The 27,837-nt window shown below is 40.9% G+C and overlaps 2 protein-coding genes across 3 annotated transcripts in view; one reads left to right on the top strand and one right to left on the bottom strand.

Annotated features, from left to right (window-relative positions):
• Window positions 1-27,837, bottom strand: part of SYT16 (synaptotagmin 16) — a 318,945-nt gene that overhangs the window by 286,710 nt on the left and 4,398 nt on the right. The gene's annotated exons all lie outside the window — the stretch shown is intronic.
• Window positions 11,390-12,460, top strand: LOC101135385 (cytochrome c oxidase subunit 4 isoform 1, mitochondrial-like). The gene is given in 2 exon segments (XM_019010175.3): window positions 11,390-12,043; window positions 12,046-12,460. Coding segments are annotated over 2 exon segments (504 nt in total). The 5' UTR covers window positions 11,390-11,604; the 3' UTR covers window positions 12,111-12,460.

Here is a 27,837-nt window from a genome sequence, read left to right as displayed (position 1 = left end):
TGTTCATACTACCCAAAGCAATCTACAAATTCAGTGCAATTCCTATCAAAATACCAATGACATTCTTCACATATATAGAAAGAAATCCTAAAATTTATATGGAGCCTCAAAAGACCCAGAATAGCCAAAACGATCCTAAGCAAAAAGAGCAAAACTGGAAGAATCACATTATCTGACTTCAAATTATACTACAGAGCTGTATCAACCAAAACACCATGATACTGGCATAAGAGCAGATGCATACACCAGTAGAACAGAATACAGAACCCAGAAACAAATCCACACACTTATTGTGAACTCATTTTGGACAAAGGTGCCAAGAGCATACACTGAGGAAAAGATAGTCTCTTCAATAAATGGTGGTGGGAAAACTGGAAATCCGTATGCAGAAGAATGAAACTAGATCCCTATCTCTTGCCTTTTACAAAAATCTAATCAAAATAGATTAGAGACTTAAATCTAAAACCTCAAACTATGAAACTACTACAAGAAAACATCAGGGAAACATTTCAGGACATTGGTCTGGGCAAAAATTTATTCAGTAATACCCCACAGGCACTGGCAACCAAAGCAAAAATTGATAAATGGGATTGCATCAAGTTAAAAAGCTTCTGTACAGCAAAGGAAACAATCAACAAAGTTGAGAAATAACTCTATGGAAAGGTGTTCAACATCATTGATCATCAGAGAAATGCAAATCAAAACTACAGTGAGATATCACCTCATTCCAGTTAAAATGGCTTTCATTCAAAAGGCAGGGAATAATAAATGCTGGCAAGGATGTGGAACAAAGGGAACACTGTTGGCTGGGATTGTAAATTAGTACAATAACTACGAAGAACAGTTGGGAGGTTCCAAAAAAAACTAAAAATGGAGCTACCATATGATCTAGCAATCCCACTGCTGGGTATATACCTTAAAAAAAAAAAGATATCAGTATATCAAAGAGAAATCTACACTCCCATGTTTGTAGCAGCACTGTTCATAATATCCACAATTTGGAAGCAACCTAAGTGTCCATCACAGATGTGTGGATAAAGAAAATGTGGTACTTTTTAAAATTTTTTTAAATTATTATTATTATACTTTAAGTTTTAGGGTACATGTGCACAACGTGCAGGTTTGTTACATATGTATACATGTGCCATGTTGGGGTGCTGCACCCATTAACTCGTTATTTAGCATTAGGTATATCACCTAATGCTATCCCTCCCCCCTCCCCCCACCCCATAACAGTCCCCGGTGTGTGATGTTCCCCGTCCTGTGTCCATGTGTTCTCATTGTTCAATTCCCACCTATGAGTGAGAACAGGCGGTGTTTGGTTTTTTGTCCTTGCGATAGTTTGCTGAGAATGATGGTTTCCAGCTTCATCCATGTCCCTACCAAGGACATGAACTCATCATTTTTTATGGCTGCATAGTATTCCATGGTGTATATGTGCCACAGAAAATGTGGTACTTATACACAATAGAGTACTATTCAGCCATAAAAAAGAATGAGATCCCGTCATCTGCAAAAACATGGATGGAACTGGAGGTCATTATGCTACGTGAAATAAACCAGGCACAGAAAGACAAACATTGCATGCTCTCATTTATTTGTGGGACCTAAAATTCAAAGCAATCGAACTCATGGACATAGATAGTAGAAGGGTGGCTGGCTATCAGAGGCTAGAAGAGTGGCAGGAGGATAAGGTGGGGATGGTTAATGGGTACAAAAAAGTAGAAAGTATTAATAAGTCCTAGTATTTGCTAGCACAACAGGGTAACTACAGTTAATAATAATTGTACATTTTTAAATAACTAAAAGAGTATAGTTAGATTGTTTATAACACAAAGGATTAATGTTTGATGGTATAGATCCCTCATTTTACATGATGTGATTATTACACATTGCATGGCTGTACTGAAACCTCTCATGTACCCCACAAATATATAAACCTACTAGGTACCCACACAAATTAAAATTTAATTTTTAAAGCCTACGACAGGTTAAAAAAAAAAAACAAAAGACACCTGCACTCATATGTTTAAGCAGCACTATTTACAATAGCATAGTCATGGAACCAACCTAAATGTCCACCAACAGTTGAATGGGTAAAGAAAATATGGCATAGATACCCCATGGAATACTATGAAGCCATAAAAAAGAATGAAATCATGTCCTTTGCAGCAACATGGATAGAACTGGAGGCCATTATCTTAAGTGAACTAACACAAAAGCAAAAAAAAAATCAAACATTGCATGTTCTCACTTATAAGTGGGAGCTAACCAAATGGCACACATGAACATAAAGATGGAGAAAAACAAAGCTATCATATGAAGTCTGGGGACTCCACAGAGGGAAGGACTGAAAATTACTTGCTGAGTACAATGTCCAATATTTGGTTGATGGGTACACTAGAAGCCCAACCCCCACCATTACACATGTAATACCCATGTAACAGGCACATATACCCCCTGAATCTAAAATAAAATAATTAAAATTAAAGAATTTCAAATTAAACAGACTTAGCTATTATTTTTTAAAAACCTTTTAAATGAAAACTGCTAATCTAGGAATTCCTCCATTGCTTCTAATTACATGCTAATGAATATGAAAGCAGTGACACAGGATAAAATCATTTCTTTTTCCTGTAACCAGATTCAGTTAGCTGGAGAGCTGCCAAGCATTTTCTGTGACATGAAACAAAACCCTGGAACATAGCTATAAATGTATCCCCATACAATGTCTGCTAAGAATGAATGCTCTGTGATTTTTCTTTTTTGAACTTGAACAATATGGCTCTCCACAAAAGCATTTCAATGGTGCTGGGAGGTCAAACTGCTATTTCCAGATAACCCTAGGAGACCTTGGGTTACTTCCTATTCTGGCTATCTTCTGGCCCAGGGAAATCTTAGGGGATTTCTACCCCACTTCAGTAGGTCCTCAAGCAAGCCAAATTGGTTACTAGTCCCCAAAACTGGTTCCAAATGACAAAGAACCACAGGTTTAACTTAATCCCATTGCCTTCTCCTCACTTGGATGACTGTTCCATTGATTATTTCTTCCTTTTCACACCTCCATCTCTCCCCTTCCATTGGCTTTTCCCTCTGAGCCTATAAATATACTCAAGTCTTCTCTTCTAAAATAAGATATTTTATTGGAATACTAAGCTGCCTTCTCATCTCCTTATTTTCTCCTACAAATTTATTGATGGAATAGCCTATATTTATGAGCTCTACCTCTTCATCTCCCTTAATACCTAATTACCAGGATGCAGATATCTCGGCTCCCTTTATGCTGCTTAGCTAACACTAACATGGAAGCCACCAGCCACCTTGTCACTGCTGTTTTAAAGATCTTTGTTCACTCCCTACAGTTTTGCTTTATGACATTAAAATTGTCTTCCTAATAAAAATAAATGAATAATAAAGAAAAAGGAAATAGGAAAGAAAGAAAAGAAAAGAGAAATAAAAGTGTCTTTCTTTGCCTGCTACGGCCACCCTCTTCCTGGGTTTTGCTCCCAACTCTGGCTATTCTTTCCTGGTCTCATTGGTGATACTTTCTTTAACCTCCTACTCATCAACATGTATATCCCCACAGTTTTGACCTTAACGTTTCTCCTTACTCTACTCACTCTCCCTGGGTGATCTCAACCATTCTTGGGGTTTCCCTAAACTCTCTTCACTGATGTCTCCCAAAACTAAAACCACCAACTTCTCTCCCAAGCTCTAGACTCATATTTCCAATAGCGCACCTTGCCTCCCTATCCAGAAGTCCCACAGGCTCTTAAATGTGCCCCCAAATGATTCATTATCTTGGCCTCCAAATCTGCTTCTTCTCTTACCTTCTGTCTCAATGTGATTTTCATCCAACCAGTTGTCTAAACTTGAAAAATTCTATAATCTTTTATTTTCTCCCTTATTCCCTACATGTAATCTATGACATACAAGCCCTGGATTCTGTCTCCAAAATGTCTTATATCCACACATTCCCCATGAATTGTCTGAGTTCAGCCCCTGAATACCTCTTGCTTGACCTAATCCAATAATCACTAACTCATCTCTCCTTCTCCTCTCCCTTTCCCTTCTTCCTCTTCTGCTCCCCTCCCCTCCTCTTTCCCTCCTCCCTCCCACTTTCCACTCCACAATGTTCCCAGATTAATGACATTCTTCATCACAAGAAAAAGACATAGAAATACAGTTAGCCCTGAGGAACTGGCACATTTCCCTAAGTAAACGCATGGGAATATAATGCAACAGAAAATGGACTGTGATTTGCTGGCCTAAAAAATAAATTACGATTTTGTTGGCTTTTCAAATGAGGTCAAATGTGATTGGGCTCCAACCCAGCTCACATTTACTCATTTCCTCAGATAATTCCAAAACGTGCATCACTCTCAGCCACAGAGCATTCCCACACTTGTACTGGTGCAGTTCTCACTGCCTGAATGTACTGCACCTCACTCTTTTCCCACCAAGCAGATGCTTTCTCACAGCACAGCTAAAATATCATCTCATATAGGTTATCTCCTGACTTATATATAACTCCTCCTGCAATTATCATCACTTCTGTGTTAGTCCATTTTGTGCTGCTATAACAAAATACTACAGACTGGGTAGTTTACAAAGAATGGAAATTTATTTCTCACAGTTCTGGAGGCTGAGAAGTCTCCAAGATCAAGGTACCAGCATCTGGTGAGGGCCTTCTTGATGTGTCCTCACATGGCAGAAGAACAGCAGAGCATGAATCCACTCCCAAGAGTTGTTTTTATAGTGGCATTAATCCATTCATGAGAGCAGAGCCCTATGACCTAAACACCTCCCTTTGGCCACACATCTCAATAATGTTGCATTGGGGATTACGTTTCCAACACATGAATTTTGGAGGGCACATTTAGACTACAGCAACTTCCATTAGCACTCCCACAGAACTCCAGCTGTATTCCTCTCCTAGCACTTAGTACTTGATTACCATTCTGTAATTGTGGCTGCGAGGTCATCTTCATTTTGCAAGAACCCGGCACAGTGCTTAGACCATGGCCGGGGGGTAGGGTGCCGGCGGGGAAACACCCTCAATAAACACTCTTTCACTTGCTAGGGATGGCCCAAGTAAAGAGAAGATTTTGCTGCAGAAGCCTTAGGCCTGTTGCCTACATCAAACACAATGGGGCATGATGATTTATTGAGATATTAATTTGTACTTTCTTCCTGCTGCTATTGCTACTATCAGTATTTTTCCCTTCTCCCTTCCAATAACATAGACAACTTTATGTTTGGAGTTTTTGAGTCCTTCGCAAGAGTCACACTCCATTTTTAATAATTTTGTGAATTTCAGGGTAATAAATTGAAGTTTCAAGGTACTTACAAAAGTTCCCATCCAGACAGGGCTTTGTGAAAGAAAGCCTATGCCAAAAGGGAAAGGACAGGAATATTCTCCAGAACAGGAAAGGAATGAGTTTAAGGGATTGTGTTCTGTCAGAAACACAGACCTCATTCCCACCTGTGCCTGGGTAGGTGGAGCTGGGGGAGCTCTTCCAGAAAGCCAACAGTAGATGGACATGGTGCATTCTCTCTCAGGGTGGTCGTCAGTGGGTGAACAGCTGGGAAGGTCCTCTGACAGCCTAGTTGCTGGGGATCATGTCTTCAGCAGCAGCATGTCGGAATGTGCAGTGGTCATGATGGAGCCAACTGTGGGGAGTGGACTGGGCCCCATCCCAAATTCATGGCACTGTACCAGCCTGGGATTCTTATATTATCCTATGGAGTGGGAAAGCGTATCAGTAATGATTGAGATTTAATTTTCCCACCAGTCAGGTAGTTAATTCAATATAGAAAAATAAAGGAATGTGACCTAAAAGAGAACTGTGCTCTAAAATTAATGTCTACTACATAATGCTCACTCCAATCCCCAGGAAAAGCACAGGATCTCTCCGAGCAGCCCGGAAACAGCTTTGGGACATAACATTGACCTATTCTTGCTTTGAACACACATTATCTAATATGTCAAGATGTCATTACAGAGGCAACAAAATTTCTTGCATATATATTTCTGTTTAAAGCTATTAGAAAGTCTTCCTTTGGTGTATGCTATGAAGTATCTCTTCAAATCCTATTAGTTCAAAAAGCTAAAGGCAGAAGCAATCCAGGGTGACCAATTTCAGCTTTGCTGGATACTGAGAAAGACATAGGAAGGAAGCCGACATCTGAGGAAGTACAGTTCTCAAACATGGCCACAAGGTGGCAGGGTGACTCTGCACGCCAGAAGCATAGCATCCAATGTGTGGCTGTTCTGGAATCCACAGAGAAAGAGAACCCAGGAGACAGGCAATACAGAATAATTGGAAAGCCTGTATCTAGAGGACTTTTCCACTGAGTGGTGGATTCTCATATTATTAATGTACCCATCTTCTAGAGGCAAACCCTCCAAGAGCCTTTATGAGGCCTTAGCAGCTTTCAGATGCCGATTCCCCAGCTCCAAGATCAGCCTCAGCTGCACGGCAGCTCACGCCTGTAATCACAGCTACTTGGGAGGCTGAGGTGGGAGGATCACTTGAAGCCAGGAGTTCGAGACCAGCCTGGCCAACATAGCAAAACCCTGTCTCTACTGAATATACAAAAAATTAGCTGGGCAAGGTGGCCCACACCTGTAGTCCCAGCTACTTAGGGAGGCTGAGGTGGGAGGATCACTTGAGCCCAGGAGACAGAGGTTGCAGTGAACCAAGATCGCACCACTGCACTCCAGCCTGGTCAACAGAGCAAGACCCTGTCTCAAAAAAAAAAAATCAGCCAGTCACACTCAGTGGAAAATCATGGAAATCTGTTAGGATCAACACCTATGAGGAGGCCTGGCCCTGCTCACCAGCACAGAGTTACCACTGAACAGAGGTATCATTTGAAACCCCCTCAATCTCAAAGTCCTGTCTTCAAACAGGAAGAAAGACAAGCTCAATGTCAAACTCATCAAATGCAGGCTCAACTGCCTCAGTCAAGGGGAACTGGCCTTATATTCAAATCACTTCCCTTGCTCCTCCTATCAGTAGGGGTTAGCGTACTGTCTGCAGGGGAGATAGGAGAGATTGGAAAATCTGCAGAGCAATCAGAAAATTTGCATGAAATCATGACAGAAAATAAAAACCTAACTGGATATTAATTTAAGGCCACACAAAAAAATTCACAGAAGTTTAGAAAATCCTAATGAAAGAAATTAAGACAGACATAAATAAATGGATGTAAAGGTTACCTATGACTGAATGGCTAACAAGCTTGTTTCCCCGGCCCTCTCATCAATTCCGTAAGCTGCCATATAACTCTATAGTTGAGACTCTTTTTTCTTAAGGTAGTTGAGTAGGTTGTAATGTCTGCAATAAAAATCCTGGTTATTACAACAGAAGACAAGGAAACAAATAGAATTAGTAAATCACCCTAGAGAAAAAAGCAAATCAATGGGAGGTGGAGTAGAAAGGAAAATGAGGGACTGGGGAAGGAATGTAGGAGAATGGCTACAGGATTTCAGAAGGTGCACATTTAATATTCAATTTTAAACTGTTTATGTTACCAAGATATAAACTTCTCCTATCCCTCCAAACCATCAGTTGGTTTTCTACATATTCAAATACCTTTCAAGTGAATGGACTGCTGATGTTTGTGGGAATTAAGGAAAATGGATTCCTTTTCGTTTGCCAATCTGGGCCATTGCAATGCAGACACAAGAGCAGCCACCCGCAGTAAAGTAGAGCGATAAACACACGCAGGTGCAGGCACAAAGAGGTGGAAGGTACCATGAGAAATCAACCCCCAGGAATTCAATTTCTATGATTTGTATGAAGGATACAGGAGTAAAGACTTGAGCTGAACTCTGGGTTATACAAAGATAAGCTGCTCCTAGACCAGTGGTTTTCAAACTTTAGCAAGTACCAGAATCACCTGGGGGGCTAATCAAAACACTGATTGCTACGCTCCACCAGGTTTCTCAATCAGTGGATCTGATACAAGTTCTGATTAATTAAATTTCTAACAAGTTCCCGGTGATGGCAACGTTACTAGTCCAGTAACCATATTTTGTAAACCACCGTTCTAGGCCAACGAGAGTGGGTCTTACTCACCTGGGACATGTAAATTGAGAAAGACAGGAAAAGTTTCTGTGAGCCAGGTAGGAAAATTTTTGTTCCATTATCTGTAGTTTAAAATGTATTTTTGTAGAAAAGTTTTGTTCAATTTTGTTACCAATGTGCTGCTGATCAAAGTATAAATTGGTACAATCCTTCTGTAGGGCAATTTGGCAACACCAAAATATTAAATGAGTATATCCTTTGACTCAGCGGTTCTACACCCAGAAGAAGTAAACAGTGTAAAAAGATAAATTCAGGAATATTCTGGCAGTATTTTTTGATCTTTTAAAAATCCCCTAAATGGCCATTAAAAGGTGATTGATAAAATCAATCATAAAAAAGAAAAAGTCACCTGGCCGGGCGCAGTGGCTCATGCCTGTAATCCCAGCACTTTGGGAGGCCAAGATGGGCAGATCACGAGGTCGGGAGTTTGAGACCAGCCTGGCCAACATAATGAAACCCCATCTCTACTAAGAATACAAAAAATTAGCCGGGCATGGTGGCAGGCGCCTGTAATCCCAGTTACTTGGGAGGCTGAAGCAGGAGAATCACTTGAACCCAGAAGGAGGAGGTTGCAGTGAGCCGAGATCGCGCCACTGCACTCCTTCCCCGGGCGACAACGTGAGACTCTGTCTCAAAAAAAAAAAAAAAAAAAATTCACCTTTCATGAGACAACATTTACAGTGTACTATTTATTGAAAAGGCAGGTCCTTATACACATTACTCCACTAGTCAGTGCTGCTCAAAGTAGCAGTCTATTAACTGTTTTTTGCTGTTCTTAAAGCTATAAATCAGCACACACTGCCTTCTTCCTTGAAAATGTCTTATCACAGCAAACAATGCAACAATTTCTCTTAATATCTTCATATGCAAAGTGGGTATAAAAGGTCAGGATTTATAAAAAGGTAAGTTTCTTTAAGGCCTTAATGAAACTAAAACAAGTGCTTTGGAAACAAATATTCCCAAACACATGCCTGGTTTTATGGGAATGCTATGCTATATACCATCATATATCAACACACATATTTTTCATACAAAAGGTAATTGGAATACAGCAGTGTGTTTAATGAATAATTTTAAGAGAGAACAATTCAGAGCATCAAACAGTATTTATATACCAGTACAACTGGATAGATGGATGGGTGATCTTGTATATCAAATGTGAATCAGGGCTGGGTGCAGCGGCTCATATCTGTAATCTCAACACTTTGGGAGGCCAAGGAAGGCAGATCACCTGAGGTCAGGAGTTCAAGACCAACCTGGCCAACATGGTGAAACCCCATCTCTACTAAAAATACAAAATTAGCCAGGCATGGTGGCGCACACCTGTAATCCCATCTACTTGGGAGGCTGGGGCAGAAGAATCACTTAAACCCGGGAGGCAGAGGTTGCAGTGAGCCGAGACCGCACCATTGCACTCCAGCCTGGGCAACAAGAGCAAGACTCTGTCTCAAAAAAAAAAAAAAAAAAAAAAGCCAGGCACGGTGGCTCATGCCTGTAATCCCAGCATTTTGAGAGGCCAAGGCAGGCAGATCACGAGGCCAAGAGTCTGAGACCAACCTGGCTAACATGATGGAACCCTGTCTCTACTAAAAATATAAAAAATTAGCCAGGCATGGTGGCAGGTGCCTGTAATCCCAGCTACTCAGGAGGCTGAGGCAGGAGAATTGCTTGAACCTGGGAGGCGGAGGTTGCAGTGAGCCGAGATCGCACCACTGCTCTCCAGCCCGGGCAACAGTGAGAGACTCCATCTCAAAAAAAATAAATGTGAATCAGGACATTTAACCGTGTAGTATACAGAGCTGATATGGATGCATCCTTCCCACTAAAAACACATGCAAATTCTAAATAAAATATAACCAATAAGCAAAATTACTTCCAAAGAACAAGTATCTCCCAGATTCCAAAATTTAAATAAAAAAAAAAATCAAAGCCAGAGCTTCAGCAATCCACTGGAAATTTAGTTTCAGACTTAGAGGCTATGGGACTCCACAGGGAAAAAGAACAGGATTGGAAGCTCCACCTCCAACTCCCTGCAGGAATAAAGCCCTGCACCTTAAAGAACAGTCCTGTAAGTAAAAAGGAAACTGTACACAGCCTGCTCGCTAGCGCAAAGAAAGAGCGAGGAAGCTGCTGAGTGCCCTGGTCCTTGAGTTTAAAATTTAAATTAAAAAAAAAAAAAACAAAAAGCCACTGCTGGGCGCAGTGGCTAATGTCTGTAATCCCAGCACTTTGGGATCACAAGGTCAGGAGTTCAAGACCAGCCTGGCCAACATGGCAAAACTCTGTCTCTACTAAAAATACAAAAATTGGCCAAGCACGGTGGCTCACGCCTGTAATCCCAGCACTTTGGAGACAGGCAGATCACCTGAGGTCAGAAGTTCGAGACCAGCCTGACCAACATGGAGAAACCCCGTCTCTACTAAAAATACAAAATTAGATGGGCATGGTGGCTCATGCCTGTAATCCCAGCTACTCGGGAGGCTGAGGCAGGAAAATCGCTTGAACCCGGGAGGCAGAGGTTGCAGTGAGCTGAGATCGAGCCATCGCACTCCAGCCTGGGCAACAAGAACAAGACTCCGTCTCAAAAAAAAAAAAAGCCACCCATGAGCCATGAGAAATAGAAATCTAGGACTTGCACAGGATGAGGGGTCTAAATGTTTCCTCCATACAGTTTTTAATACTCCAAGATGAATTGTTACTATAAAAAGTGATCCAGGACCACCAAAATTCCTATGGATACAGTAAACACAACATGAAAATCTCCGTCCTTACAGACAGAGATTGAAATAAATAATTTTACAGCTCAAAGCTTATGGAAAACTCACTGAAGATGAACTAGCACAATTAAATATCACAGAACACAGGAGGAAACGAATCACCATGAGGGTGAATCAGCAGACCTGAAAATTGACACCTTAAGAAGTGAAAACAATAGATGAATTAAACGGACTACAAAATAGTCAAGTTTTAAAATAATCTAGAAACCATAGTGAAGGAATAAGATACTCTGGCAAAGGGATAGATTTATTTTAAATAACCAAATAAAATTTTATAAATAAAAACTATTATTAGTGGAAAACAAAACTATTGCTAGGTTAAATAATGTAACAGAGCCACCTTTAAAAAGAATTATTGGGCTGGGCCGGGCGCGGTGGCTCACGCATGTAATCCTAACACCTTGAGAGGCCGAGGTGGGCGGATCACCTGAGGTCAGGTGTCCGAGACCAGCCTGGCCAACATGGTGAAACCCCATCTATACCAAAAATACAAAAAATTAGCCAGGCATGGTGGCGGGTACCTGCAATCCCAGCTACTCGGGAGGCTGAGGCAGGAGAATCACTTGAACTCGGGAGGCGGAGGTTGCAGTGAGCTGAGATCACGCCTCTGCGCTCCAGCCTGGGCAACAAGAGCAAAACTCCGTCTCGGAAAAGAAAAAAACAAAAAAGAACTAGTGGGGTCGCGGGACACCGGGCATAGAGGGCGGCGGTGGTGGGGCAGCTGCGGCAGAATGTTGGCTACCAGGGTAGTTAGCCTAGTTGGCAAGCGAGCAATTTCCACCTTGGTGTCTGTACGGGCACACGGAAATGTGAAGAGCGATGACTATGCGCTCCCAGCTTATGTGGATCGACGTGACTATCCCGTACCCTATGTGGCCCATGTCAAGCACCTGTCTGCCAGACAGAAGGCCTTGAAGAAGAAGGAGAAGGCCTCCTGGAGCAACCGCTCCAAGGATGGGAAAGTCGAGTTGTATCACATTCAGTTCAAGGAGAGCTTTGCTGAGATGAACAGGGCCGTGAACGAGTGGAAGACGGTTGTGGGTGCTGCCATGTTCTTCCTTGGCTTCACGGCGTTCATTATCAACTGGGAGAAGCGCTGTGTGTACGGCCCCATCCCGCACACCTTTGACAAAGAGTGGGTGCCCATGCAGACCAAGAGGATGCTGGACATGAGGTGAACCCCTGCAGGGCTTCGCCAGCCAAGTGGGACTATGACAAGAACGAGCGGAAGAAGTGAGAGATGCTGTCCTGCTTTTGAGCCTTGCTCTGTCACCTCCATACTATAACTCCATGCCTATTTACTGGAAACCTGTTATGCCAAACAGTACCACTGCTAATAAATGACCAGTTTACCTGAAAGAAAAAAAAAAAGAACTACTGAAGTGAAAGAAAAATCTGGAGAAAGTACCAGAGAGAAGGTGTGGAGAAGGGAAAAAGGAGAAATAAAGAATATGAATATGAATCAATGAATAGTTAACAGATAAGAAACACAGAAAGAGATGCTTCAGCATATGGCAGTTTAAAGAGGTCTAAGAAGGAAAGAAGGGAATGGGAGAGAGACAATACTCAAAGAGATGACTAAGAATTTTCCAGAATTAGAAAGTGAGAATTAAGACAGAAAATGTCTAAATAAAATCAAATCCACACCTATACCCATAATGGTTAAATTTAAGATTAAAAAAAGAGAAATTCTTAAAATCAACCGGAGGAAGACAATTTATCTAAAAATAAATTATAAGTTATAATTCTCATCAGTGATAGATGATAAAGGACTAAAAAGTAATACATTAAAATGTTGAAGGGACTCTCATTACTGGACAAGATGGAATAAGTACAAAAAACAAAAAGCTTCAAGAAAAGTCTGCTCTCTGTCCCTCAGGGTTTCTCACCTTTGGCACTTTTGATTTGGAGCTGGATAATTGCTGTAGGATCTTGTTCTCTGTATTATAGGATATTTAGCAGCATCCCTGGCTAGATGTCAGTGACAACCCTCCAGTTGTGACAACCAAAAATGTCTTAGACATTGGCAAATGTCATCTGGGGGAATAAAATTATCTCCAGTTGAGAATCCATCCCCTTAGCCAAAGGTCGTGGAAGAGGACAGTGCTGCAAGACAGAACCCTTGTGAATATACTCATTGTATTTTAGGCAAACACCACAAAAGAACCACATCTCTCTGCATCCTCACCAGGCACTGTGAAGAGCCTGGTGACCATCCTTGCCTGGCACTAACAGCAGAAGTAGCATGCCTTCTCCTCCTCACTGGAATGGATTGGAGCTCTGTTGACCATTCCTGCCCTAAACCAAGACAAGATCAGGAAAGAAGCAGTGCCCCTTCCCTTCTTCAATGGCATAGCGACCACAGAACCCACATGGACTGTAGGGAGAAGCACTCTACCACCCTGCACTTACTAACTGAAGGACAGCAAGAGGCAACACCCTACCTCCTCTCAACTAGAGAGTGAGGAAGGATTATGGAGAAAAGGGGACTGGATAAAGAAATCTTGTAAATCTGTGTATGAAGTCCTGTGCATACCCCTAAATGGTCCATGTGTGAAATCAACCAGAGTCAACATAGTAAAGTTTTGGGAACTGAACTATGGTGAGAAATATCATACAGGTTTCAGTTCACCTATGGATAACACACTCTGTAGAGCAGATCAGAATAGCAAGGCAAAGGCTTATATAAAAACTAAATCGACATTCAAGCCACAGCCCACAAAAGTGAATAAGACATGAGTTTTGAGTCCAAGCAGGTTGATTGCCTCTAAACCAGAATCTCATTATGTAATACTCAAAATGTCTAGGATACAATCCAAAGTTATTCATCAAAGTTATTCATCATACCAAGAACAGGGAAAATCTTAAAGACAAGACAATCTACAGACACCAACATCAAAGCAACACAAATGTTGGAATTTATGACAAGGATTTTAAAGTGGTTATCATAAAAATGCTCCAAGAAATTATGAACCCTCTTCAAACAAACGGAAAAACCAGTGGACTCAGAAAAATACTCAAGATATAAAGAATAAAACTGAAAATAAATGAAAAATACAATAACTTAATTTTTTTTAACTCACTAGCTGGGCTCAGTGGCAGAAGAGAATTGACAGAGGAAAGAGATCAGTGATCTTGAAAATATATCAATAAAGCTGGGCATGGTGGCTCATGCCTGTAATCCCAGCACTTTGGGAGGCCAAGGCAGGTGGATCGCGAGGTCAGGAGATCGAGACCATCCTGGCTAACACGGTGAAACCCCGTCTATACTAAAAATACAAAAAATTAGCTGGGCGGGGTGGCGGGCACCTGTAGTCCCAGCTACTCAGGAGGCTGAGGCAGGAGAATGGCGTGAATCCGGGAGGCGGAGCTTGCAGTGAGCCAAGATCACACCACTGTACTCCAGCCTGGGCGACAGAGCGAGACTCCATCTCAGAAAAAAAAAAGAAAAGAAAATATATCAATAGAAATTGTCTAATCTGAACAATAGAGAGACAAGTTTAGGAGGAAGGTATGAACAAAGACTCAGGGAGCTGTGGGACAATAACCAAAAAAAAATCTAATATTTGTGTTATCAGAATCTCAGTAGGATCAGAGAAAGAATTCAGGACTGAGAAACTATTTCAAGAAATAATAAAAATATCCCAAATTTGGGGAAAGACATAAATCTAGAGATTGAAAAACCTAACTAAACTTTAAACAGGAGAAACCCAAAGAAATCCATACCCAGACATATCATAATTACATTTCTGAAAATTTAAGATAAAAAAATCTTGAAAGCAGTCAGACAGAAATGATAAAGTATACACAGTGGGATAACAATTCAAATGACAGTGGATTTCACATCTAAAATCATAGAGGCCAGAAGGAAGTGGCACTTTTTCTTTTGTGATATATTAATAGATTTATACTTAACTATATGTCAAGCAGAATGCCAACAAGGCTACTAAAATATCACTCATAAAATACAACACTAAATAGTAGATATTATTATAAAAATGAGGAAATAGGTTTTAGCAAACTTTATTTTGTCCAATATAACATATTCTCCAATGCAAAATAGCATTGGGTTTATAATGGCTTATTTTTTCATTACAGTTCTTATCTTTTTCAAATGTCTGTCTAAGCCCATAGACTTTATCATCAGTGTTTTGTTCCTGGTCCAGTTGGTGGTGGTGTTTTCCCTAACATTTCCATGATTGTGCACATGCTTTGGGCCTAACAGTGTTAGGAATAGCCTTAAAGTGAGAATAAGGAAAAAGAATTTGATCTGTATTGTCTGTCTCTGAGGGTACTCAGGGTCTTCACCCTCAGCCAAAGGACAAACTGTTACTGCACATAGTGGATCTGAGATGTGTATTCAAATTTATATGTTTATGGTATCAGATAGGATCCAATTCTCCTTTACACTCAGAACAATCTGTATAACTCTATGTGTTTTTCTTCTTTTCCATTTCTACCAAGTCTGCACCACATTTTCAGATCCTATGATTATTTTGTTGGGGTGGAAGTAGCACATTTTTCAAGTGCTAAAATAAAGCAACTGTCAAGTCAGAATTCTGTATCAGTGAAAATGTCCTTCAAGATCAAAAGGGAAATCAAGACATTTTAGATGAAGCAACACTAAGAAAACTTGTAGCCAGCAATCCTACTCCAAAAGAATTGCTAAAGGAAGTTATTTGGACAGAAGGGAAATATTATTAAGAGAAATCTGGATCATCAGGAGTGAAAGAAGAGCAACAAAGATGATAAATATCTTGGTAAACATAATAAACCATTCTTCTCATGAATTCTTTAAAACATGCTTGATTTTTGAAGGCAAAAAGTATGTGTATTCATTTGCTAGGGCTACCATAACAAAGTACCACAAACTGTGGGGTTTAAACAATAAAATTTTCTCATATTTCTGGAGATCAGAATTCCAAGAGCAAGGTGCCAGCAAGGTTGGTCTCTTCTGAAGCCTCTCTCTTTGGCTTGCAGGCGGCCATCTTCTTCCTGTGTCTTCACATGATCCTCTCTGTGTCTGCGTCCAAGTCTCCTCTTCTTACAATGACACTAGTCATATTGAATTAGGGCTCGCTCTAATGACCTCATTTTAACTTCATTTTAACTGAATTACCTATTTAAAAACCCTAGCTTCAAATACAGTCACATTCTGAAGTCCTGAGGATTAGTACATCAACATATGAATTTGGGGTGTATACAATTTGGCCCATCAGAGAATATGAATATAATATATAACTAAAACATAGAGGGGCAGATAAAGGGACTTATATGGTGGTAAGAATTATATATTCCACTGAAGTGGTGAAATATTGATTCTAAGTAGACAGTGAGAAGTTCAGTATGTACAGTGTAGTTCCTACTCCACTTAAAAACATACAAAATATGGCAATAAATAAAATATCAAAAGTGTGTAAATAATCCAAAATAAGATAGAGAAGGGGAAATAGAATAACCAAAAAAAAATCATGACCAATAGGTCTTGTCCCAGCAATGTACCTTTGGTTAACAATAATAGCATTGATTATTCTGTCAATGACTCATTTCCAGTGTAAAATGGCAGACTGAACACATGCTTTTATCTCTATTGCTGCACCTCAGATTTCTTAGAGAAAAGTATTTTTTTAAGGTAAAAACCAACATCGACGAAAAGAGCAAGGGAGAAACAGTAGCAGATGAGAAAGATCAACACATTTTTGGAAGATGAGAAGGATATAGCTAGAAACTAAGTCTCACCATCTTTCTTCACTCTGCAAGGCACCTACACAGGGGAAATGCCACAACAGGCTGGCTGATTCATGCAGCAGAATCCCAGAATGGTTCTGTCACTGTAGGTGCCTGTTCCCTCAGAAGGTGGGGAACAGAGATAGGGCTGAAAACAGGAGAACTGGCAGAAAGGATGTACAGAGAGCCAAGCCTCCACCAGATCCAGCAGCCAACAATGAAGCCAGAGGACTATTCCCTTCCTAAGTGTCATGGATTGAATTATGTTCCCAAAAATTCATATGTTGAGGCCCTGACTCCACTACCTCCGAATACCACTGTATTTAGAGATGGGGCCTTTAAAGAGGTAGTTCAAATTAAATAAGGTCATAAGGGTGGGACTTTAATTTAATGGAACTGGTGGGCTTACGCAGAGTGGAAAAAACACGAGAGCTTTCTCTCCTCCACCCTGGTAAGGACACAGAAAGAAGGTGCCACCGGCAAGCCAGGAATATTAAAAGGGGTTGGGGTATTTATAAGTTGTGTTTGGCCTCACCAAACACCAACCCTACTGGCACCTCAGTCTTGGACTTATAACCTCTAGAACTGTAAGAAAATACATTTGTGTTGTTTAAGCCACCCAGACAGTGGTATCTTGTTATGGGAGTCCCAGCTGACTAATGCACCAAGTCTACAGGGATCTCTGTTTAATCTCTGGAGAAATAAAAGCAGAGAGGCTGTGGGTTTGGAAACCTCGCATCCCTCGTGGCAAGAATGAGGTTCTGTACCAAAAATGGAGTATTCAGGACAAGTCCATGATAATAAAAGGGAAGTCTGCCAGGTCTCTTCACCTCCTGGATTTGCAAAATAATGACAACTAGGCTTATGCCCAGGAGCACTTTCAGGGAGAGAGACAGAGACAGGAAATTGGAATCTTCATCTGTAAAGAAAATTACTGGGCCCAGAAAAAATACAGCAGGTTCTCAAATAATGTTGTTTTGTTATAACATTGATGAGAACAAAACACTCTATTCCTGACACCAGATCCACTGTCTGTGTGGAGTTCATGTTCTGCCCATGTCTGCATAGGTTTTCTCTGGGTACCCCAGTTTCCTCCCACATCCCAAAAATGTGCACATGAGGTGAACTAGCATGTCCACATGGTCCCAGCGTGAGTGACTGTGGCTGTGTGTGAGTGCCCTGAGATGGGATGGCGTCCTGTCCAGGGCTGGTTCCAACCTTGCACCTGAGCTGCCAGGACAGGCCCCAGCCACAACCCTGAACGGGAATAAGTGACTTGAAAAATTAATGAAGAAATAAAAACAAATTATTATAAAATAAAAATTCATAAAGTATATGATAATCATACCAATGCACAAAAATAAATGATGCACTATGAAAGCACTCAGCAAGCCCTTGTTTGCTTTTTGAACTATGGGGTGGCAGGAAGTGCTCCTGACAATTTTCACTCTGCAAAAGTTAATTCATTGATTTGGTCCACCACACTATAAGCCACTATTACTCACTGATTCACCAAAAATTAGATAAATAATTATCTTACTTGTTTTTATTAATCTTTCTTAAATGTATATGTAGCTTACATTTATTTCCATGTTTAATATTAAAGGGCTTGGGGTCTTTATTTAGAAGTTTTGTGACCAGAAATACACCATAGAAACTTAGTTCATTGTTGTTGTTGTTTTTGTTGCTGTTAAGATACAGTCTTGCTCTGTTGTCCAGGCTGGAATCAATGGCATGATCTCAGCTCACTGCAGCCTCAGTGTCCCTGGGCTCAAGCCATCCTCCTACCTCAGCCTCCCAAGTAGCTGGGACTACAGGCACACACCACCAAGCCTGGCTAATTTTTGTATTCTTTTTGTAGAGACGAGGTCTTGCTATGTGGCCCAGGCTGGTCTCAAACTCCTGGGTTCAAGGAATCCACCTGCCTCCACCTCCCAAAGTGCTGGGATTACAGGCATGAGCCCCAGCCAGGAATTTAACTCTTGTTTACATCAATTACTCTATGGTAAAACTGGCTTTGTTATATGTTGTTTCACTTAAAGTCACAGGTTCTAAGAACCTATCAATTACATTAAGTGAAGACTTATTACATCTACAAATACCAAGAGGGGGCCACAGTGAAATGGAATCCTGAATAACCACCCTGAAGTGACACAGCAAGTAAAGCAGCCCACAACCCTGCCCTTACAAGCTGTTTTGGTGCCCCAATCTCAAATGTGAAAGAACCACCAAGGATCACACTTCATTTTTCAAGATGGTAGTGGAGGATTTGTTCCAGAATAACCTATGACAGACTAAAAGCGGTTTTCCATTTTTTTGGTTTTAGGGCTCTTTTCTACTTTGAAATTTTAAGGACCCCAAAGCACTTTAGTTTTTGTTTTATTTACTGATATTTCCCATATTCAAAATTAAAGATGAGAAATTTTTAAAACAGAAGCATATACAAGCACAAGTTCGATTAGCCACAGGGTGATGAACTCATAGCTCCTCATGCCCCCTCTGCAAATTTTAGTGTACACTTAATAAAATGAGAGTAAAAAGACAAATACATTCTTATTATTATGAAAGTAGTCTTGACCTTGCAGACCCTCTAAAAGTCTTAGGGACCACCATTACCTTGAGTTCACACTTTGGGAACTGCTGAAGTAAAGGATGGGATGCAGGAAAAAAATGGCAGCCTCACAGCAGATAAACAGAATGAATTGGGCAAACATTAAAATGCTTATTATAGCCAGGCACGGTGGCTCACGCCTGTAATCCCAGCACTTTGGGAGGCTGAGGCGGGCGGATCATGAGGTCAGGAGATTGAGACCATCCTGGCTAACACGGTGAAACCCCGTCTCTACTAAAAATAAAAAAAATTAGCCAGGCATGGTGGCGGGCACCTGTAGTCCCAGCTACTCGGGAGGCTGAGGCAGGAGAATGGTGTGAACCCGGGAGGTGGAGGTTGCAGTGAGCCGAGATCCTGCCACTGCACTCCAGCCTGGGAGACAAAGAAAGACTCTGTCTCAAAAATAAATAAATAAATAAAATAAAATGCTTATTATATATAAGCCATCACCATGCATATTCAATAGAAAACAAAATTGAGGAAATATCTGCAGAAGTAGTTCTTTCCTTCAAGGAGAATACAGACTAGAATAAGACCAAAAAAGAAAAAGTATATAGGAGATATGAATAAAATGAGTGACGGATTCTGAATGGGAGAATTGACAAAGATTTCAAAGAGAAAACAGAACAGCATGGGACTCGGGCCACAGTGCTGAAAAGAACCCTTTTTAATAAAGTGAGTTCAGACTCTTCTCTTTGTATTCATTTTATATAGACCAATTTTCTCCGATAAAATAAAAATGTTTGTCTCCAGGATCCAACTGACTTCATAAAGAATGGGATAGTCTTAAGTTGATTACAAATAGTGTTCAGAGTTTCAAGAAAGGGACATGGAATCAAATCAGTACTTTCCATTAACCAAACTCTTGAGAATAGTTTCATATTTTAAACTCTAAGACAATCATCTTAAAGCAAGAATTCAATCAGCAGCTTATTGTCGCACAGAACAGTATCATAAAGCAGTCAGTCGCTGTGCAGTTTCTAGATTTCTATCACATTCTGTTTGTTGTTTGTTTGTTTTTTGAGACAGGGTCTCGCTCTGTCACCCAGGCTGGAGTGCAGTGGCGCCATCTCAGCTCACTGCAACCTTCGCCTCTCAGGCTCATGCGATTCTCCTGCCTCATCCTCCCGAGTACCTGGGGTTACAGGTGTGCACCACCACACCTAGCTAATTCTTCTTCTTTTTTTTTTTTTTTTTTTTTTTTTTGTATTTTTAGTAGAGATGGGTTTTTGCCATGTTGACCAGGCTGGTTTTGTACTCCTGGCTTCAAACAATCTGCCCACCTCGGCCTCCCAAAGTGCTGGGATTACAGGCATTAGCCACCACATCCAGCCTCTATCATGCTTTTCGTAAGTGCAAAGCAATAGCCTGAAGTGGATAAAATCATTAAGAGTATACAACATAAGCATATTAAAACTTTACACTGCATTCCAGGCTGGGCAACAGAGTAAGACTCTGTCTCTTAAGAACAAATTAAAAATAAAAAAAATAGGCCAGGTGCAGTGGCTCACACCTGTAATCCCAGCACTTTGGGAGGCTGAGGTGGAAGGATCACGAAGTCAGGAGTTCGAGACCAGCCTGGCCAACATAGTAAAATCCTGCCTCTACAAAAATACAAAAAATTAGCCAGGCATGGTGGCAGGCACCTGTAATTCCAACTACTCAGGAGGCTGAGGCAGAACAATCACTTGAACCCAGGAGGCAGAGGTTGCAGTGAGCTGAGATCGTGCTACTGCACTCCAGCCTGGGTGACAAAAATGAAACTCTGTCTCAAAAAATAAATAAAAAATAAAAAAATAGAGCCTTAAAACTTTAAGTAATACCCTATGCCCATATAATGCCTCACACATTGGTAAGGTACCCTAAAACAATCCATTTTCTCCCATGAAAAAACAGTTGTTCTTTGGTATCATTCTTTCTCATTTGTCTCACTCTGTGCCCTTTACCCACTTTCAACCTGAGTTTCAGAGCATCATCCTGACTTCCTGTGTTTTTTAATTTTTCCAAAAATGAGTCAATTTGAGTGTTTTCATTTTTATAAATCTGTAACATTTTCATAAAATTCACAAAGCATACTGCCTTCTGCTTCTTCAGAGCTCACCACAGCAGCCTCTTATTCAGATGGACTTCCCCAATAGCAGCTCAAACACCAAAAATTACCCTTCCAGCACCATTGTTTCTACAGTGCAACAGCTCTCAGGTTGGAAAGAAGAGAACAATTTCTTCTCTGACGGAGGCAATTATTTCAGGCTTTACCACCTGCAATGGTTAATAGTAGGTGTCAACTTGACTGGATTGAAGGATGCCTAGATGGCTGGTGAGCAGTGTTTCTGGATGTGTCTGTGAGGGTGTTTCCAGAGAAGAATGATGCAGGAGTCAGTGGCATAAGAGAAGCAGACCAACCCTCAATATGGATAGGCACCATCCGGTTGGCTGGTGGCCCCACTAGGACAAAGAAGGAGTGGGGGAAAAGATGGGGGATCCACACTGACTTCCACAATGGTTGAACTAGTTTACAGTCCCACCAACAGTGTAAAAGTGTTCCTATTTCTCCACATCCTCTCCAGCACCTGTTGTTTCCTGACTTTTTAATGATTGCCATTCTAACTGGTGTGAGATGATATCTCATAGTGGTTTTGATTTGCATTTCTCTGATGGCCAGTGATGATGAGCATTTTTTCATGTGTTTTTTGGCTGCATAAATGTCTTCTTTTGAGAAGTGTCTGTTCATATCCTTCGCCCACTTTTTGATGGGGTTGTTTGTTTTTTTCTTGTAAATTTGTTTGAGTTCTTTGGAACTAGAACTAGAAATACCATTTGACCCAGCCATCCCATTACTGGGTATATACCCAAAGGACTATAAATCATGCTGCTATAAAGACACATGCACACGTATGTTTATTGCGGCATTATTCACAATAGCAAAGACTTGGAACCAACCCAAATGTCCCACAATGATAGACTGGATTAAGAAAATGTGGCACATATACACCATGGAATACTATGCAGCCATAAAAAATGATGAGTTCATGTCCTTTGTAGGGACATGGATGAAATTGGAAATCATCATTCTCAGTAAACTATCGCAAGAACAAAAAACCAAACACCACATATTCTCACTCATAGGTGGGAATTGAACAATGAGATCACATGGACACAGGAAGGGGAATATCACACTCTGGGGACTGTTGTGGGGTGGGGGGAGGGGGGTGGGATAGCATTGGGAGATATACCTAATGCTAGATGATGAGTTAGTGGGTGCAGCACACCAGCATGGCACATGTATACATATGTAACTAACCTGCACAATGTGCACATGTACCCTAAAACTTAAAGTATAATAAAAAAAAAAAAAGATGGGGGATCCACCCTCTGCTCTGTCTCTCCCTGCCAGAGCAGGACTTTCTCCTCCTGCCCTTGGACGTCAGACTCCAGGTTCTTCAGCTTTTGGATTGTTGGACTTGTACCAGCAAGCTCCTAGAGGCTCTCAGTCTTTTGACCTCAGACTGGGAGCTGTACTGTTGGCTTCCCCAGTTTTGAGACTTTCGGAATTGGACTGAGCCATGCTACCAGGCTCTCTGACAGCCATGCCACTGGCTTCTCTGGTTCTCCAGCTTGCTCATGACCTATGCTGGGACTTTACCTTTGTGATCATGTTAGCCAATTCCCCCCTAATAAATCCATTTTTATAGATATATCCTATTGGCTCTGTCCCTCTGGAGAACCCTGACTAGTACACCATCCCAATGATATCTAAAGTCTTAAAGAGGAAATGTAATACTCCAAATAAAAATCTAATTCAAGAAGTAGATATAAAAGTTTCATGGGGAGTATAGCAGACAGATTCTAAGATGGCTTATGATTATCCTCATCTCCTAGTACTCACATCCTCATTTAATCTCTTCTTTTTGAGTTAAGAAGGAACCTATGACTTGCTACTAGCCAAGAGAATACAGCAAAGGTGATGGAATGTCACTTGCATGATTCTATTACTAGCAGACTTTCTCCTTTGCTGGCTTTGATGAAGCAAGAGGCCATATTGGGAGGTTCACATAGAAGGAAATTGAGGGTAGCCTCTAGCTAAAGCCAGGAAGAAATTGAGGCCCTCAGTCCATCAGCCTGCAAAGTCTGAATCCTGTCAATGCCCATGAGCTCAGTAGTGGATCTGCCCCACTCAAGCCTTCAGATGAAAGCCCAGCCATAGCTGACAGCTTGATTGTAGCCAGCAAACTCCTGACCTACAGAGCTGTGGAATGACAGATAAGTGTTTTTTTAAGCCACTAGCTTTGTGGTAATTTGTTATGCAGCAATAGATAACAAATATAGGAGAGTATTAAAAAACACTGTAGAAAATATGACTGTGATTCTAATTATCACCACGAAAATATAACTATTGATTTACGCTAGTTAGGAAAGATATTGTAATGCACTTCTAAAAAGTCTAAGAAATAGGATGATAGGGGTTAAGGGAGAGGGGTCATCCTCTACCTTTTTCCTGTGGAGAAGAAGGGGAGGGCTGTTGAAGGCAGCCCAGCTGCTGAGGGCTCTGCAAACCTGACACTAATAGAGCTGGTGTGTCTCAGCCAAAATACCAAGAATAGTGAAACCAAAGGGAAAAGCATATTGGCAGGTATGGGGAGTTAGAGCAAGAGCTGGGAAGCAAGAGAGACAGGGAATGTCAACATGGGCAGTGGGAGGATCCCAGAGCAGATGTCTGAGACAGAGAAAGGCTACTCCCAGAAGGAAGGGCTGGATGGCTAAGGTCAGCACCAGTGGAGACAAGGTCATTTATGTATGAGTATTACTAGCATATTAAGCTTTTTTAAAGCTCAATAATGGAACAGCCAGAAATTTTTCAGGCTTATCAACATCATTGAAGGGGCTTTTATAAAACTTCAGAGCCAGGAGGGCATTCAACTCTGAAAAGTGAGGCGGGCTGATCACTTGGGGCCAGGAGTTCATGACCAGCCTGGCCAACAGGCTGAAACCCTGTCTCTTCTAAAAATACAAAAATCAGCTGGGCATGGTGGCAGGCACTTATAATCCCAGCTACTCAGGAGGCTGAGGCAGGAGAATCGCTTGAACCCAGGAGGCGGAGGTTGCAGTGAGCCGAGATCGTGCCACTGCACTCCAACCTGGGTGACAGAGCGAGACTCTGTCTCAAAAAAAAAAAAAAAAAAACTCTGAAGAGGTGCCCTGAAGCATATCCACCCAGTGCTATAGCCATCCATCAGTCATTCCTGAGAGGGGTAGGCCATGAAGCCCAGAGAGATCACCAAATGCACATCAGCGGAGAAGTGCTCAAAACCCTCTTGCCTCTTAAATCAAAGAGGTAGCTGTTGTAGCCCTTTTCACAGCCCATCAGTGAATTCTCCCAAGGTTTCTACAAGTTGTGTGTGTGCACATTTCACAAATCCACATGCTCATGGTACAAGTACACTTGCACAAAACAATAAACATTGGGGAAGAAAACATGATTATTACTTCTATTTAAAATCTGAGTTCTGCACCTTTGGGTGCTTGTCCTAGACTCTCTTCCCTAGTCTTACATTTGTACACAGATCATTTGTTCTTAATTTTATATTCCTCACACACAAAAAATGGAATCAATGACTAGGCACCCTGTTTCTGAGTCAGATTGTTCTCATAATATGAGATACACCCTATGGGGAGGTACACGCCATTGGAAGGATCTTGTAGCAGGTAAAGGGACAGACATTTATTAATGCATATGTTGTGCCAGCAACTCTGTTCCATCTCTTTTACTCCTTGTAATTCCTCAGAGTGGAATAAGCCAAAGCCTCCGAGAAGTTAAACAATTTACCTGTTACCCAGCCTTTGAGTGGCAGGGCCAGAGTTCACGACTCAGGCACCTCTGGAACCAGGCCTGTGCTCTCTTCCACCATACCACACTCAGTTCGTCAATCTTTTGCAATTTCTATTGAGCTAAGCCAATTGAAAACCTACTTGTAATTGGTAGGTTATGTTTATGGTGCTCTTTTGAATTAAGTATATAAACCAGGGGCATTTTCATGCAGGGTGGGTAAAATCATTTTATGTCTCTTAATCTTTGCTCCATTGTGAGTAAAATTACAGAATGTGACTTATTATATTCCTAAAATTAGAAGCCAGAAGAATATTATATTCTCACAATAAGAAAATTTTATTCTAAAGGGGTAATATCCATCCATAAATTTAAACTACCTAAAATCAGATACGTATAATCCTTAATGGAAGGATGACAGCTGTGCATAAAATTTTTTTTGTAATATGCACTTCAGATACCTCTCCAATCTACTAGAAAGCACTCTCAGTGAGTTTGATTATCATCTTAATATACAGACAATTGTTAAATGGCATAATAGCCATCTTATCATTCATAATGCTAAATAATAGTTAATGACTAAATAATACCCTAGTGACCTAAAAGGACAAATGTCATCCAAATCTACTATACTCAGGAGAAGGGAAGGTTTATTCCTCCCAAGATATCTGTCCCATTTCTTTTATAAAACATATAGACCAAATTTTAGATTCATTTAGAAACTCAGGTTGGTCAAGAAAAAGCTTCACTGGGTTTACCAATTCAAAGATGCCATGGTGAAATGAAAACATAGGAATTCTATTCAAACAGTATGAAATTATTTATGCTGATTTACTCTTAGAATGTTTCAATAAGATAACATCAACTGGGTAAATCAGTTGAGAATATTGCCACCATAACCATATTTATGTTTTCTTCTAGAATTTAATTCTTGGTTTAAAAACAGGAGGAGCAGTTTAGCAAACAAAACAAGAACAAGCAGGTTCACAGACCTTTTCTTCTACACTGTTTATAATTACCCAGGCTTAGTCAGCTTTTCAAACTTAAAACAAGTGCACAGCCCATATATGCCAAATCAGTATATTCCTCAGAACTCTGCTATTCTATAACGTTAATAATATCTAAATGCTGTTTTTTTTTTTTTTTTGGAGACAGAGTCTCACTGTGTCGCCCAGGCTGGAGTGCGGTGAAGCAATCTCGGCTCACTGCAACCTCCACCTCCCAGGTTCAAGCGATTCTCCTGCCTCAGCCTCCCAAGTAGCTGGGATCACAGATGAGTGCCACCACGCCCTGCTAATTTTTGTATTTTTAGTAGAGATGGGGTTTCACCATGTTGATCAGGCTGGTCTCGAACTCCTGACCTCATGATCCACCCACCTCGGCCTCCCAAAGTGCTGGGATTACAGGCGTGAGCCACCGCGCCTGGCTGCTGTCATCTATTATTGCAGAATTGCTACTGAAGTCTGATAAAAGCTTGGGGATTATGAGGAGGGAAGTATGCACAGAGGGGCAGTGAAGCATCATGATGTCTTGGATTTGCCTTCAAAATGCCTCTCCCAGAAAAGTGGGGGTGGAGGTGGAGATGGATGCAATAAGATTGGTGAAATACCAATGCTCATTAAAGCTATGTGACCTGGATACATGCGGGTTCACTATACTATTCTCTCTTCTTGTGTATATGAAATTTTCCCTAATAAAAAGTTTTGTTAACATTATCACTTCACAACAGAATTAGGAGTCCAACATTATTTATTTCAAAAAGTAAACTCAATAGTATTAGACCATAAAGCCTAGAATACAGATTAATAGCTCAGTGCTTTCATTTATAAACTCCCTCCCCCAAATTCGCAGAAAAGCTGCAAGAACAGCACAAGGAACTCCTAAATTCACCAAATGCTAACCTTCGGCCACATTTGCTTTCTCTCTCATATGATACACATATACATATAAATGCACACATACATGCATATATCCTTTTTTCCTAAAGCCTTTGACATTTAGGTACAGATATCATGTCCCATGTCAACCACAATAAAAATACCAAATTTAAGAAATTTAACACTGATACAATGCTATTATCCAATATACAAGCCATATTCAAATCTCACCAATTATCACAACACTGTCCTTTGTCGCATTTTTTCCATCACCTAGGATATAACCTGAAATCATCCATTGCATTTAGTAGTCTCTTTATTCTTATTCAATCTGAACAGTGCCTCAGCCATCTTTCATGACATTGACTTACAGAATGTCTCTTGATTTGCCGTTGTCTGATGTTTCCTCGTGATGAGAGTGGCATTGTGTCCTTCCCGGTGCTTCCTATCAGGAAGTACAGGATATCAGTTTGTCCCATTATTCTTTTTTTTTTTTTTTTTTTTTTGGAGATGGAGTTTTGCTCTTGTTGCCCAGGCTGCAGTGCAATGGCATGATCTCAGCTCACTGCAACCTCTACCTTCTGGGTTCAAGAGATTCTCCTGCCTCAGCCTCCCAAGTAGCTGGGATTACAGGCGCCTGTCACCACACCCGGCTAATTTTTTGTATTTTTAGTAGAGACAGGATTTCACCATGTTGGCCAGGCTGGTCGCAAACTCCTGACCTCAGGTGATCCGCCCGCCTCGGCCTCCCAAAGTGCTCGGATTACAGGCATGAGCCACCGCAACTAGCCCCATTATTGTTAATGTTAACTTTGATTATTTGGTTAAGTTAGTATAATCCAGGTTTTCCCCCCATTTTCCAATTAATAAATAATCTTTGGGGAAAATGCTTTTTTTTTTTTTTTTTTGTGACGGAGTCTCACTC

This window comes from Gorilla gorilla, chromosome 15 (genome assembly GCF_029281585.2).
Source record: "Gorilla gorilla gorilla isolate KB3781 chromosome 15, NHGRI_mGorGor1-v2.1_pri, whole genome shotgun sequence".
Taxonomy (NCBI): domain Eukaryota; kingdom Metazoa; phylum Chordata; class Mammalia; order Primates; family Hominidae; genus Gorilla; species Gorilla gorilla.
This window is presented reverse-complemented; position numbering and strand designations above follow the sequence as displayed.